We start from the raw sequence: 16,780 nt of genomic DNA on the forward strand, positions 1-16,780 counted from the left end.
TAGAATAATGTAGCATACACCCTTAACTCAAAATAAAACAGAATAAATCTTGTCATGGTTATATCCCTTCCCGATCATAGCACAACAGGCAGGTATATGTACCTAAAATGTATGGGACGTCAGCAACTTGTCAAAATGAAAAGAAAACCAAATAATGTATAAAATTCTTATTTTTTATTCATAAAAACTAAAATAACTAAAATGAAAACAAAAACTACATTTACAAATACTGGTCATGATTTCTCTTGTTCAAAACAATCGGATATACACGAGACATTACTTTGGTCCCACAATCACTAGTACCGGGAGTACTGTAGATATGGTTAAACTGAAAAATCAAATTCTCAAAAAATATTGTTTATTCTGGAGAAAACAAGTATTTTCACTCTTTTCTCCAGAAATAATCTCTAAAATAAGTGATTTTTGGCAAAATAGAATTGAAACCTACCATCCCTTGTCTTAAATAACAAACAACAATTAATATACAGAAGCGACAGACATAACAACAGTTAGTACAAAGCAAGCTGAGATAATATATATACGAGTACAACTAGAATGTAATACTGTCATGATACTTAAAAAAGTTATTGTTCAGGTGAACAGTTTAGGGAAGGATTGGGAAATAATAACAAAGGAAACGATTGTTAATCGAACATTTAACAAGAAACACACTCTACCTGAGGATGGTGTGACAGTAATATTACCGGAAAATTAAAATTCACTGAAAAATGGTACCGCACCTCTAAGTGATCACATGACTCAGACTACAGGTACATGTACAGTTGTATTCGGCTATCAAGCGTTATGCTGATTTCTGCAGCTTTCAACGTTCAAATACACTAGTTTGTAAGCTATTTCTCTGATATCTCAGATGATACAAGTAAATATTAGCTCTATAAATATTTGAAGCACAGTAATTGGATGATTCCTGCCACCCTCTGATTGAAGCACATTTATATATTGAATTTCAAAACCAGTGAAGCACTAAATCTTTCACCCTAAAATCCATGAAAAGCGCTATATTTAAACCCTGCAACCCTCAGAGGCAAATAAATTTGATCCATGCTACCTTTAAAAGCATTTATAAAACCTTAACCACACCGCATTAAGAAATCTGTTGACTGTAACTCAAAGACATTAAACAAATACCCTCTGAACCACAAATCCTAATCATGAAGTGATAGTGTTATTTAATACATTTGTGCAAATGTTAAACAGGATTTAAATCATGTATGTAAGAAGTATTATGACCATTGCTATGATAACTACACAAGAGACGTCTTACAAATCAAATGATGCTTGTTTTACATTTTGTACTCTTTGGTTAAAACTATAAAATTTGAATCTAAAGAGTCTCTCTCTAAGAATCTAAATACTGTATTGTAAACTATTGTCATACTGAAAACAATACGTTGAATGTAACAATGGATTTATAACTGCTAACATGAACATCAACTTATACACTTTGTTCCTCATGATTGTAATATTCATACCGTAATCATAATAATCTGACAAAAAGCCTGTCCTTGTAATAACCCTATACTTGTAATAACCCTGTCCTTGTAATAACCATATACTTGTAATAACCCTGTACTTGTAATAACCCTATACTTGTAATAACCCTATACTTGTAATAAGCCCATGTCTTGTGCTCGGTCATTGCAATAAGCCAGTTATAAACCTGTCCATGTAATAAGCCAATACTTGTAATAAGCCAATACTTGTAATAAGCCAATACTTGTAATAAGCCAATACTTGTAATAAGCCAATGTCTTGTAATAAGCCCATACTTGTAATAAGCCTGTCCTTATAATATTAAAGGCCCATGTCTTGTAATAACTTCTAAGTCAATGTCTTGAAATAGGTCAATGTCTTGTTATAACTAATAAGCCAATGTCTTGTAATAAGCCCACCCATATACATAATGTTTTGTTGTTCAGTAAAATTACCAACAAATACAAGCTTTTCTGATTTGGAAGCAGCCCCGATATCCCCTGACAGTCAGTGGTTAGGTCCTGTCCACTGGGCTTATTGCAGCTCCGGTATCCCCTGACAGTCAGTGGTTAGGTCCTGTCCACTGGGCTTATTGCAGCCCCGGTATCCCCTGACAGTCAGTGGTTAGGTCCTGTCCACTGGGCTTATTGCAGCCCCGGTATCCCCTGACAGTCAGTGGTTAAGTCCTGTCCACTGAGCTTATTGCAGCCCCGGTATCCCCTGACAGTCAGTGGTTAGGTCCTGTCCACTGGGCTTATTGCAGCCCCGGTATCCCCTGACAGTCAGTGGTTAAGTCCTGTCCACTGAGCTTATTGCCAGATAAATATTGTAATAGACAACCTAAACAAGAACACTTTAAATTACATGTACATCAAAATTTACATTCATTAATACTTTAATTTTCAAAGCCAGTGTAAATTAACATTCCGTATCAAATATAAAATGCTGCCAAACGTTAAAGAGTCGAATAATTACAAAGCTTTCAGTTAAATGTTTACATTCAATGATTTCAGAAATGACAAGTTTGAAGGGTCAGTTATTTTACATCAAACAAACATATGTATATCCTTACAAGACTTAATATTTACTTCTGGTTGTCAAAATCATTCTCAACAGTCAATGAAAGCTCTGAATTACCTCCCTTTAACTGTAACTAACTGCTATGTATTTTTTGACAATATATTATGTTTTAGCTGCATCATCAGTTAAAATTATAAGTCTACACATAAAATTAGATGCTACCTCTACATATTGGTGCTAAAAAGTGCTAGGAATATGTGCAATATTTAAACACAATCATCAAACGTTCAGAACTGATCTATACTTGATTATCTTTGAAAAATATTTCAGAATCTATTTAATTTTTTTTTCATGATAGTCGAAAACTTTTAACACTGACCAGATAATGGTATGGCTTAATGACATTTTAACTTTCTTGTGGGAATGAACTGTAACATTGAAAAATGAACAAGAAGGGATTATGACAATTGAATCTAATTAGAATTTAATTTTCAATTTAACCCTGTTCAATACTTAAACTGCAATATATATCTCTGGCCTTTTGTTTTTCCTGTCTATCTGTAAAAGGTGTAGACAGGTCGTAATCAATCATCATGTCTCTCTGTATAATGTTGTGTTAACACATAAATATATATACACTGTATTTACCTGGGACACAAGATTTTTATATATGTTATACAAATATATTTAGTCAGATGTAGTCATTATTTGGTAAGGAAAGGGGTTGAAAGAACATGGAATGTTTGTTTCAGACTCAGTAAACAAAACAAACAACAAAACAAGAATTTAAAGTAAACAACTTATGGAAAACTAATAACAGATAAGTAACAAAGTCTAATTATGATAATTATCATTTTAACACCAGGTTTTCATTAAGAAATGTTAATATCAATCATCATTTAAACACCAGGCTGTCATCCTGAAATATTAATATCACTCACGTTTAATATTTGTACCTAAATCGATCATCAACAACACCATTGAAGAGTAAATTACTGAGAAAATAAACAAAAATTTTACAGATGTTTCAAATATTTATCAATATTTCAACAGAGTTGTCTCCTCTTAGATCTTTTAAGAGAGTTGCCCCCCTTACCTGATGAACTCAACTGGAAACTGATGGAAGATTTTAATCCTCCATGCACAGGATTCAAAGATAAAATATTTGTCTATTAATACTCTCGCTCATCTGAAATATGTCTACATTCGAGAGCTATGTCTTCTCACAAAAGTTTTAAACAATCATAAGTTTTCGATGATATTTGTCTCCCTTTGTCGTCTGACGAAATGCCCACCCCTAAGATTCCCTGCCCTCAAGAATTTTCCTCCAGGAGCATGACCTCTTCCAGATGGGCTTTGCTTTTCATGTGGGCATTGTAAGGCATTGGTCCGTTGAACTCGCGGCAACACACGTCACATGTGTATTGCTGTTTTGAGGTCTCTTTTGCCATGTTTGCCTGGTAGGCTGATTTGTACGGCTTGAATTCAACTGGAAAGACAATAGATTGGCTAGTTACAACAAGACAATAGAAAATCGTGAAAATGTAACAAGAGGTCCAATGGGCCTGCATCGCTCATCTGGTATTCACTTGTTTGAGGATTTACTGCCTTCCATTTAATCGAAATACTTTGATTCTAGGCTTTCAGTTGATTAGAAGTCCTCTATATGTTTGAACAAATTTAACCTCTGTGACCTTAAATAGATGAGTCAAGGTTTTTTCTTTTCGCAAAATTTGTGGGGCTCTAATTCCTGGAACCTACCAGCAAAATATCATAATGCTATCAGGCCTTCTTGTTTGCGAGAAGATGATGCTTAAATGATTTTTTTTTTATATTTGACCCTTGTGACCTTGAATATTGGTCAAGGTCATTTCTTTTCTAACGACTTATATGGCTCAATCTCAGGAACCAATCAACCAAATATCATAATTCTAGGCCTAAAAAGAAGTCATTTGAATGTTTTTTTTTACAAATTTGACCCCTGCTATCTTGAATATGGGTCAAGGTCATTTCTTTTGGAAAAGTTTTGTGGGGTTCCAACCCAACCGTAGTCCAACTAATTTGGATAAAACACACAAAAATGCAAATGTGTAAATACAGTGTACTAATGAATCGGTAATGAATATCAAAAATTTCTAAAAAAAAAATCAAAAAATTCTATTCATGGCTGAATACATCTATAAGAAGTTTGTAACTTATAACTTAAAGAGTTCTGATCACAACAAAACCAAGAGAAAATTTAAAAATGTGAACATTTTTACCTTTTTCTTGTTGGACCTCAGCTGACTTCGGTAACCATGGCAATGAATTAAGGCTTTCCTCTACGACCTATAAAAAAGATTTAAAGTAAATAGCGTATGAACAAAATCCTATACGAGTAATTAATGACTTAGGAAATGTCCGAGGTAGTATTGCCCTGATAATCGATTATAATCAATATCTTATCGGAAAGCCAACAAATTCTCAATGATCGATTGTGAGATGTCAATATCGATGATTATTTTCAAAACAGAAAGTGCAAGTTCTACTTTCCATTTCACTAAAGAGAGAACAGAAGTTCTATGTAATTTTAGTCTTAACTATAACTTCTTACTATCATGCTATTTAACTATAATTAATTGCAAAAAAAATACATATAATTGTTTATTAATAAAGATTATAAAGTTGAAGCAATGTGATAGAGAAAATAAGATACAAAACTACTAGCAGTAAAGCTAGTATGAAATTAAAATGGCCACAAAGTCTGCCTCGGAGATAATATAGGCTTATTCAATGCCCAATCCCCATCTAATTAAAACTGTAATTTCCACAATACACTGCAATAAAAGATAATGATAACAAGTAGGAGGTCATCTCAGCATGACCTTTGAGCATCAAAGAGAAGCCAATGAAAACTGGTAAATGACGTCATTATAAAAAAAATAAAAAATTAATCAACCAATGACAGAGAGTCTTATACGAGCCTTCGGTTGCGTCTCCTTAGTATTAATGACTCAATTCAGAGCTTGATTTGAAAAACATGTCATCTATTTGAAACATGTCATCTTTTTGAAACATGTCGTCAATTTCAAGTTTTTCAAGTTTATTTCAAATATGTTGTCAGAATGTCGTCTATTTCAAACAACCACCTGCTGTAATATCACATAATTTCAACATAAGTTTATAATATTTTTGATGTCTGAACACTGCATTGCAGTGTATGTATTTCTAAAATCCCATCTCATTAAAAAAAAATTAATATATCAGATTTTTTTTAACTTCTAGAAATAGCTCTTCAAGAATATCTGTCTATACGATATCATAATTAAATTGACTGCTAATTACTTTGAACATGGATTGTGAATGGTATTCACACTAATAATAGTTCTGTAAACATAAAATCATGACAATCGTTTTAACAAACAATGACTTACCATTAGATAATCTGTCGGTACATATCCTTCATTCCCATTGTTATCACGAACACACGACCAAAGTTTATTGTCAGTATGGAAACAAATGAATTCTACGTTATCTTGTTGACGAACGTTAAGTTCGGCCTGATCCAGGGGACTGTTTGTATTAGCTGTGTAGCTGAATTTCACCAACAGTTTGTCTCCATGGTTAAACTTTTGAGTGGACGGACTCTCAACAGCATCTGCCCAAGCTGATGACGTATAAACAATAAATTACTGACATGTCAACGAAATCATTATTTTGACTCAAAATTGATAAAACAAGGACAACATATATGTTTACAAAACTAAACAAGAAAAATCTTTAAAAAAGATAAATGGCACAGTTTAAATGCTGGTGGTTTTATATATATATAATTAATATAAACTGCTGGTGAAATAAATGAATGAACTAACATGTTTCAGCACAAATAACAGAATTATACTAGTTTGAATCATTTTTGGTGATAATAAGACTGCATTTGAGTCAGGAATATAATTTCATTAATGTGTCATTTGAAAAGATCCATCCACTTATTCAGCTTGCATTCAATCTTAACTTTGTTTCGTTTTTAACTGCATATCTGCATTTTGCATTGACTGCTACATTGACCAATCACATACTTCATCTTGACCAGTAACTCCACCTGTCGCTTCATATCTGGGCCAAAAGAATATTACCCGGTATACGGCTATACCGAAAAAAAATTCAAATGGAGAAAACAATTACAAGAAAACCAGGTGTCCAATTCCTCTGGGTTTGTCAACAAGGTTACTAAAACATATTTTCACCCAACAGGTTTTTCTGAGAGCTTTGTAGGACATTTGGTTTGGTTTAGTTTGTTTAATGTCCTTTCAACAGCCAGGGGTCATTTAAGGACGGGACAGGTTTTGGAGGTGGAGGAAAGCCAGAGTACCCAAAGAAAAAACACCGGCCTACGGTCAGTACCTTGCAAATACCCCACGTAGGTTTCAAACTTGAAAGCAAGAGGTGGAGGGCTAGTGATAAAGCGTCAGGACACCTTAACCACTCGACCACCGCGGCCCCTCTTTTTAGGACGAATGATGTTCCCTTTTCTCAAATGATATCATTTAACATCCGTTTTAGCCTGATTTCAGATTGGCTGTTTACTACGGAAAAGTTTCTTTCAAAATGATTTAAAATGGTTCTGTTAGTGTATAGTTATATATTCTAAAGATCAAATCTTCTTTAACCCCAGAATGATACCTGTACTTACAGCCAACTGCATTTCCTGGAGAAATAGGGAAAGGAGAGAAAGGAGAGGTGACAGATTGAGGGGAGGTAACTCCAGGAGAGATCGGGGCATCTTGAAAGTTCTTGAGAGCAGCTGGGCGTCTGAGGGGCGTGGTCCAGTCTATCAGTCCAAACACTCCTCTACCACAGCCACACCTCTGAGCACGACGTGCAGGCATGATTCTCCTGTCAACAAAATTAAAATTTTGTAATTTTGTGATTTTGTAACTCTGGTGACATATATAGGAGACGAGTATCACTTTCTGTTAATTTGCCAATTCTTTCAAACCCTAAGATCAGGATGTATTAAAAAGTACTACTGGAAAAAAAACATCTGTATTCAAGTTGACCCAGAAGTAATAAAAACTACTACTGGAAAAAACATCTGTTTTCAAGTTGACCCAATTAATATGTACAAGTAATTTCAAAGATTCATCAATGCTGAGTAAATATATATGTGATGCTACACAACTACAGTAAAAGTATGATTTAGTGTATATTGCCTAATTTTGAATTGTCCATTCTCTACATAATTTATTGTGTTTGTTCTACACTGCTATCATGCACAGCTCTGAAGGGTAAGTAAACTGATATTTTCTGTGATTTTTTGAGCTGTGAATACCATGGTAACAGCTTAAAAAAGACTCAAAAATGGCAAAATATTATGATATTTGACCCAAAATGACACAATTCTCTACACAATTTTTTTTCTGAAACATATCTAAAATTAAATATCTCTATCCCAAAGACAGAATTAATCTTGTTTGGACATAATTATGTTGTAAATTAAGTTTTTCCGCTATCTTACCTTTTCTGGGGGCTTCCATTTTTCGCTGTAGGCAAAACTAAATTTCCTGTGTAAACACACTTGCGGAAAATCCGGATATTTAAAATCCGGAACCAATTTATTAATTCTTGTTTTAATAAATGTGAAGCCTGTATGTACTACTTCATACTGAATATACCAATTATCATAATACAGGAGTTATTTGCTTAACAAAAAAATTGCCCATGGCCAGGCTGTCTTACTGTGGTGTGCTACCTAAACAAATTGAAATTGAAATCGAAATTGATTTGTCAGATAGGAAAAAGTTTGTGAACCTCGAGCTCTGAGTCTTTAAAACACTTCTGTCAAACATATTTGTGCCACATCATGTGATTATCGTAATGTGCAATACAAAATGTATCTACTGAACATTTTCTTCAGGTTAATTGGTTGGATATGTTAAATTTTTTGTGCATCTCAGTGTACATGTACTTGGATTTTATTAAGGAATGGCAACATTTTGACCAGTGAAGCAGGTCTCAAAGTAGATATTATTACCAGGTGGCCTATTTGGCTACCAAGTCATAAAATCTAGACGCCAATTGAAAAAGTTAGTCGCCTCGACAATTTGTCTTAACATTTAAACAAAATCTTTTAATTCTTAAATACAGTATAACATCTCTCTGTAACTTTTTCGATTGTGTCATTTTAGCATTGACTGCAACCTTTGAAAGATTACCCAAATTACAAATTACAAACATTTTTTAGTGGCCATGCAGGCGCCTTATAGGTCAATAACTGGTCGCCAATGGTGAATTTAAGGCGCCATGGCCAATAAAATAGGCGCATCTTTGAGCCTTGTGAAGCGTATGTCTAATAGACGACTTCCACAATGATCATGTCAGAATATTGAGCTGACTATCACTGCAACATTGAAACATTCTTTTTTAAGAACGTCCATGTGCCGCAGCGGTATAAGCTGCCGGTATTTCTGGCAAGGCGATTGGGTGCCATAGATCGTGAGTTCGAGGCCGGTCAGGGCACGAGTCATAAAGTTGTCTTCCTTCGTCATTTCGTGTTACTATGTTAAATATCTATATATATATATCAAAAATAGTAAAAACCGACAGACATAACTTAGCGCTTTCATTCCATCATGGGAGCTCTTCAGACTTCGCTCCATCACTAAGTTGTGTCTGTGTCGGTTTTTACAATTTCAATATATTTTCTTCCACATCGACACTAGTGTTGGGAATCGGTTGAAATTTTGCGATCAATCGATCATCACTTGTGTGTAACCAATCGATGATCGCTTAAAATTGATTAATTTCCAAATGTATTTTTTGTATTCATGTCTCAATATTTTGTGAAATGCTTTCAACAACAATTTCAGTAACTAATAAACTGTTATACCTACATGTATACTATCTTAATACCTACATGTATACTATCTTCCTGTTTGTTTATTTGTTTATTACACAGATGAAAATGAGCCAAAATTGTTTTTTTAATAATTTTATTCAACACAGAAAAAAAAAAAACAACAAAAGGTTGTTCATTGGAGTATTGTAATTTGAGCTAATTGGAAATTTTTGCACAGGCTGTAAAATGCTTTAATCCATCCGTTATCAAAAGTCTAATATACTTTGAAAACGAAAGTAGTCTAGAAGTGTGACTTACCATTGAAGGAATATGACTTTCTGCACATTTTACAAATAGTTTTCGTCATATTTAAAGTATCAGTACTTAACAGACCTTCTGCTTCTTGTTTTCATTAAAAACCAAAATGTTTCCATAAAATAGACCCTATGCGTTTACCGGGAAGAAAGATCGCATATAATAAGGTTGCTTCCATAGGTAGTCCCTTATGTTCTCACAAACGAAATCTTAGTCATTGGTACGTTTGCATTGCTCCTAGTATTACAACACTGTATCAGTTATCGCGACGCTTGATTTTGTATGATACAAGCATAACCATTTCCTGCAAGCGACTGTGTTGTAGACATTGTAGACTAATATATTTTCATAAAACCTGATGTAGGCCACTTTCGACGAAACTCGATTACAGATTTCTTACTCGATTAATTGATCAAACGTCTCAAAACAAGTGATACTCGACGAACTTGATTAATCGGAACACCACTAATGGACACTATTATTTGTTTTACTATATATCAATATAATGTAAATGGCACCTATATATGCAGTGTACATTGAAGATACATTGTATATTAATATAATCAAATGACTGACATATGTTACTCAAAGGCACCAAGGTGACCCTACTCCTATAACATAAGAGACCGCTGGTCGGCTCTTTTTCTATCAGATAATATTTTGCCGACTGCAACCGCTTATTTCCGAAGCATTTATTCTTTGATGCAGTTTCTGCCCCGAAATCCTGGCACAACGAAATATGCTTGAAAAAAACACATTAGTGGTTGACAGGTCATTACAACCCTGTCTATGTATTATGTATGCAATATATATATATCCCATATGTATGTCACAGACACGGTGTGGAACACACAACATACATGCCCATGTCGTTGTAGCACTTTTCTAGTCGTTTTTAAAAATGGCTGCCTAAAGGTTGATACAAAATAGTTTTGGTTATGATTTCAAACGGAATGAAACAGACTTTGTTGTATACCGCTTGTAGGACATACTGTAGGTTATAATTATACGCCATTTTTTGTATTAACCGGTAAATCACGTAGTATTTCTACTATTACTACCGGTAGTAGTCTGCTTGAGCTCTGCTACGCTTTGGAAGAAGAAAACTTCATTATTTGTGTTTGTTACAAAATTATTCTCATTAAATCATTAGATTATGCAGAGACATATATACAGAGAGATTAGTAACATCGCTATTTCCCCGTACACATAGTGGCTCCCTTTATTCGTGACCACTCAAGCATATCCCTTATCGAGAGCGTCCTGTCTCCCATCAAACACACGCGAGCGCAGGTAAATCGGGCTATGCGCATGTGTGTATCGTAGTATTGGAACTTATTCGACATGTTCTGGTTAATCCGCCATTACATCAGACCAAAACATCGTCATTTTAAATACACACAGAAAGCACATCGTTTTATTTTGGCCACTACAAAAGTTACCACATTAACCAAAAACTATCAAACTTATGGGATATAGTCTTATTGATCATGCATATTGTCATTTATCCATATTTTCGAAAATCCATTGGGTCCTATTCGACATGTCCAAGTTTGTAATTAAGCATCGTTTTATTTAGGCCACTACAAAAGTTACCACATTAACCAACAAGAGGCCCATGGGGCCTGTATCGCTCACCTGGTTGGATTTAACCAAATGTCAAAATAATGTTCATGTTCAATTCCTTTTGTTTGTTAACCTCAAACAATGCTATTTATGGTTATAGCGTGGGGATCCCAACTGCTTTAAAGAAATAATGAAGTCCAGACTCTCTGAGTTTACAACATGCATTTATAACTTTATGACTAGTAGTGATTTAAAGGAATTACCTCTATTTCCCATATGGCGCCCCGCCCCTTTTGCCCCTCGGGGGTCAGAGTCACCATTTATGCAAAATCTGTTCCCCTTCCCCCAAGAATGTTTCTTACCAAATTGGGTTCAAATCCATTCATAACTTTATGACTAGTAGCGATTTTAAGGAATTACCTCTATTTCCCCATTAGGCCCCGCCCCTTTGGCCCCTTGGGGGTCAGAGTCACCATTTATGCAAAATCTGTTCCCCTTCCCCAAAAAATGTTTCTTACTAAATTGGGTTCAAATCCATTGATAAATTTATGACTAGTAGCGATTTAAAGGAATTACCTCCGTTTCCCATATGGGGCCCTGCCCCCTTTGGCCCCTCAGGGATCAGAGTCACCATTTATGCAAAATCTGTTCCCCTTCCCCCTATGATGTTTTTGACCACATTCGGTTCAAATCCTTTCATAACTTTATGACTAGTAGCGATTTAAAGATATTACCTCTGTTTCCCCATTAGGCCCCGCCCCTTTGGTCCTTTGGGGGTCAGAGTAACCATTTATGCAAAATCTGTTCCCCTTCACATAAGAATGTTTCTGACCAAATTGGGTTCAAATCCATTCATACCTTTATGACTAGTAGCGATTTGAAGGAATTACCTCTATTTCCCCATTAGGCCCCGCCCCTTTGGCCCCTTAGGGGTCAGAGTCACCATTTATGCAAAATCTGTTCCCCTTCCCCAAAGGATGTTTCTTACTAAATTGGGTTCAAATCCATTCATAACTTTATGACAAGTAGCGATTTAAAGGAATTGCCTCAATTTCCCCTATTGGGCCCCGCCCCTCAGGCCCCTTGGGGGTCAGAGTAACCATTTATGCAAAATCTGTTCCCCTTCCCCCAAGAATGTTTCTTACCAAATTGGGATCAAATCCATTCATAACTTTATGACTAGTAGCGATTTGAAGGAATTAACTCTATTTCCCCATTAGGCCCCGCCCCTTTGGCCCCTTGGGGGTCAGAGTAACCATTTATGCAAAATCTGTTCCCCTTTCCTGAAGGATGTTTCTGACAAAATTGGGTTCAAATCCATTCATAACTTTATGACTAGTAGCGATTTGAAGGAATTACCTCTATTTCCCCTAATGGGCCCGCCCCTTTGGCCCCTTGGGGGTCAGAGTAACCATTTATGCAAAATCTGTTCCCCTTCCCCAAAGGATGTTTCTGACCAAATTGGGTTCAAATCCATTCATAACTTTATGACTAGTAGTGATTTAAAGGAATTACCTTTATTACCCCTATTGGGCCCCGCCACTTTGGCCCCTCGGGGGTCAGAGCCACCATTTATGCAAAATCTCTTCCCCTTCCCCCAAGGATGTTTCTGACCAAATTGGGTTGAAATCCATTCATAACTTTATGACAAGTAGCGATTTAGAGGAATTACCTCTATTTCCCATATTTGGCCCCGCCCCTTTGGCCCCTCGGGGGTCAGAATCACCATTTATGCAAAATCTGTTCCCCTTCCCCCAAGGATGTTTCTGACCAAATTGGGTTGAAATCCATTCATAACTTTATGACAAGTAGCGATTTAAAGGAATTACCTCTATTTCCCTATTGGGCCCCGCCCCTTTGGCCCCTCGGGAGTCAGAGCCACCATTTATGCAAAATCTTTCCCCCTTCCCCCAAGGAGGTTTCTGACCAAATTGGGTTCAAATCCATTCATAACTTTATGACTAGTAGCGATTTAAAGGAATTACCTCTATTTCCCCTATTGGGCCCCGCCCCTTTGGCCCCTCGAGGGTCAGAGCCACCATTTATGCAAAATCTCTTCCCCTTCCCCCAAGGATGTTTCTGACCAAATTGGGTTGAAATCCATTCATAACTTTATGACAAGTAGCGATTTAAAGGAATTACCTTAATTTCCCCTATTGGGCCCCGCCCCTCAGGCCCCTTGGGGGTCAGAGCCACCATTTATGCAAAATCTTTTCCCCTTCCCCCAAGGATGTTTCTGACCAAATTGGGTTCAAATCCATTCATAACTTTATGACAAGTAGAGATTTAGAGGAATTACCTCTATTTCCCCTATTGGGCCCCGCCCCTTTGGCCCCTCGGGGGTCAGAGCCACCATTTATGCAAAATCTGTTCCCATTCTGCCAAGGATGTTTCTGGCCAAATTTGGTCAAAATCCAATAAGAACTTTATGACTAGTAGCGATTTGAAGCAAATGTTGACGGACGGACGGACGGACGGATGACGGACGACGGACGCTGCGCCATGGCATAAGCTCACCGGACCTTCGGTCCAGGTGAGCTAAAAACTATCATACTTATGGGATATAGTCTTATTGATCATGCACATTGTTGGCATTTATCCGTATTTTCTAAAATCCATTGGGTCCTATTCGACATGTCCAAGTTTTGTAATTAAGCAGCCATTACGTCCGACCAAAACATCGTCAATTTTAAACGCACACAAAAAGCACATTGTTTTATCTAGGCCACTACAAAAGTTACCACATTAACCAAAAACTATCATACTTATGGAATGTGGTCTTGATTATCATGCACATTGTTGTCATTTATCCGTATTCTCGAAAACCCCATAGGGACTTTTCGAAAATTGGAGATTCCCGCCGATCTTTCCTGCGTTGTGCTTGACTTTCATACTCAAAATACAAACACTTGGACAGCAAATTGTGATATATTTCATATTGATGACACTTCTGCACTTTGATATTAATAAAATAAAAGCACATAATTGGATCTTGGTGATGATTTCAAATAGAAATTATCGATAATTATGTGTCTGGTTTTCAAGTTTTCTCCAATATGGCGTCTAGTGAAGACTGAACCGAGCGACCGCAAAGGATTGTGGGAAGGTCAGGGGCCACTATGTAAACACAAGGGCAAATAGAGAGCTGCCAATCTCTCTGTATATATGACTCTGGATTATGGAAAGAAATATATATTGGACCCCATTGATCATTTAAATGCAGGTTGACAAGCTACATGAATATTTATTTTTTTCAATATACAAACTTTGAAAATTTCATTGTCAGCATCGGGAAAATCAGCTACAGGCAGTAAGAGGTTACACGGCGCCTGTCAAACGTATCTCGCCATGTAAAACCTCTAACATTGTTGGAGTACAAGGTGACCCTTTTCAGAAATAAAATAACGATGTCAATGCCCCTCGATTCCAAGAGCCAAATATCATTTTTTGGGGTCGCAAACATAAAATGTACCCCCAATGACCAATAGCTATACACAGAGACATATATATATATACATATGTATTGTATCTACATGAATAGATCTATATATGTCTCTGCTATATACAGGCCGCCCTACATGTATTAGATGAGCTAGATCCCTAGGTCCAGCAGTTCGTGTAACAACATTATTTGGAGAAACAAACCTCGCCATCCATCACAAAACCTTTATCTGGCACATACTTTCAGATTTTCAAATGTCAAAAAACTAGGTTGTTATTCTAATGATGAAAACAAAATCTGTCCACAGGCACAGTCCTAGATTCTAGTACACTTTGTAGGTGAACAATGCAAAAGTAATCGTCAGCTGATCGTTGGTCGATCAATTTATGACTGTGTCACTCACCAGTGACGGAGGGATTTGCTTATGTCATGCACACTAGTTTACTGTAAACAAATTAATTGATACTTACTCGGAGTTTACTTATCTGTGAGTTGGTAAGACCCCTATTTTGAGACGTTTCACCTATTTTGTTCGCGGGAAACCGTTGATAAAGGAAACAAACGTAAGAGTTCCGCTAGGGGAGACTACCCTCAATTTCTCTTGATCACAGATTATGTCGTTGGTTCATGTATATCAACCAGAACGCATTTATAACTGTATTGATTTCCACTTTATTATAAGAAAAATAAAGATAAACAAAAATATAAATAAAAAGCAACTTGAATAAATAAATAAATATATTGATGAATAAATATGTAAATAAATAGTTCTAGAAATACAACAGAACTTTATAAGTTATATACAGTATACATACCTTATTGCTCACAATTTATATTATCAAATGATTGAATGGCACATAGGAGAGCCTCAAAAATAAAATATTCATAACTTAAGTTAGATACAAGTACATTAATTCGTGTGTATCTTAAATAGATATTTCAACAGCCCTGTTATACATGTACAATGTACATAGATATCTACATATATCTTTTGTACACGGAAGATCTCGTGAGCTACTGATAGTATAAGGAATATAATCGATGTTCAAAGAGAAACATTGATTAATTCACGTGATATTTCTAAACATGTTTTGTGATTTCCAGTTATAAAACATTAGATATAGACAAGTTTTTATAATAGGGTCTGTGTATTGATTTCTTTATTAAGACAATATATTTTGAGAACGCCTTTGTCTGTTTTGTCTGTCTGTCTGTCTCTCTTTCCCCCTCTCGTTCTACCTCTTTTGTCTGTCTGTGTGTGGGGTGTGGATGAAAACACAGGCAGTAATTATACATACACTGTAATAGTGGTCAGATTTTGATGATAAAGTGTGAGATTTAGTATGTGTGTGCACGTGGGAATGTGTGCGGGTACACATGTATGTCCCTGTTTCTATATGTTCGTCTTATTATATCTGTATTAAAATCGTCGAAACAAAAAATTAAAAAAAAAAAAAAAGAGAAAAAAAGATGGAACGCACGTACATTCATAGATAACATAAATTTAGGGTATATATAGATTGTACAGGTATTTAGATGCTGGTAAATCAGACAGTGTCAGCTTTTTAATTGTTTTGTGTAAAACATTCGAGGAAGTTTTGTGTATAGATTAACGGTGCATTATATTGTCACTGACAATTCCCACTGTTTTGACGATGTTTCAAAAAGCAGTGTTCAAAGTACACCTTTAGGCTTGCATTGATGTAAAAAAAAACCAAGAAACAACACGAAACAAGTTCAGATAAATTACAAAATTTAACACGACTAAAATTATAGATTAACTACACACACCAATATAATCGTTGGCTGTCTATTTAATGGTTTTGTTGACTGGCCTATTGGTGTAAGACAAGTTTTTTTTTCTTTCTTAAACTTTCAGAATTTCAAACAATATATCTTCTGGCTCCCGATGATGCTAGTAATTTTTTTTTTTTTTTTTTTTTTGCGTTAAAATTTCAATCATAGTCCACCCAAAATTTAGCAAACCCTAACGAGCGTTTTGTTGTAGTCAAGTTTACCATTAATGATTTATGGTCATATATTTGTCATCAATGTGTAGGCTTTGAATGTAAAATCATGCATTTCCATCGTACTGATGCCTTTGTATAGCAGAGTAATACAATTGA

General features: G+C 35.7%; 1 protein-coding gene across 1 annotated transcript; it reads right to left on the reverse strand.

The window, feature by feature from the left end:
• Positions 1-159: 159 nt before the first annotated feature.
• Positions 160-15,224, reverse strand: LOC117342379 (tyrosine-protein kinase BTK-like). Its single transcript, XM_033904531.1, has 5 exons — positions 15,125-15,224; positions 7,187-7,389; positions 5,928-6,160; positions 4,776-4,842; positions 160-4,003 (listed from the first exon to the last, which is right to left on the reverse strand). Exons 2-5 carry the CDS (start codon positions 7,380-7,382, stop codon positions 3,828-3,830), a joined length of 672 nt encoding a protein of 223 aa, XP_033760422.1. The 5' UTR covers positions 7,383-7,389; positions 15,125-15,224; the 3' UTR covers positions 160-3,827.
• Between the last annotated feature and the right edge of the window lie 1,556 nt (positions 15,225-16,780).

The sequence above is a fragment of the Pecten maximus genome, chromosome 14, assembly GCF_902652985.1.
Source record: "Pecten maximus chromosome 14, xPecMax1.1, whole genome shotgun sequence".
Lineage (NCBI taxonomy): Eukaryota > Metazoa > Mollusca > Bivalvia > Pectinida > Pectinidae > Pecten > Pecten maximus.

What these genes read in the sequence shown, in the direction of transcription:
- LOC117342379 (XM_033904531.1), bottom strand. Translation starts at nt 7,382, where the DNA reads ATGCCTGCACGTCGTGCTCAGAGGTGTGGCTGTGGTAGAGGAGTGTTT. An exon ending in TACCGACAGATTATCTAATG is followed by an intron (nt 4,843 to 5,927) that starts GTAAGTCATTGT and finishes TCTTTTTTATAG; the next exon opens with GTCGTAGAGGAAAGCCTTAA. An exon ending in TGAGGTCCAACAAGAAAAAG is followed by an intron (nt 4,004 to 4,775) that starts GTAAAAATGTTC and finishes TTGTCTTTCCAG; the next exon opens with TTGAATTCAAGCCGTACAAA.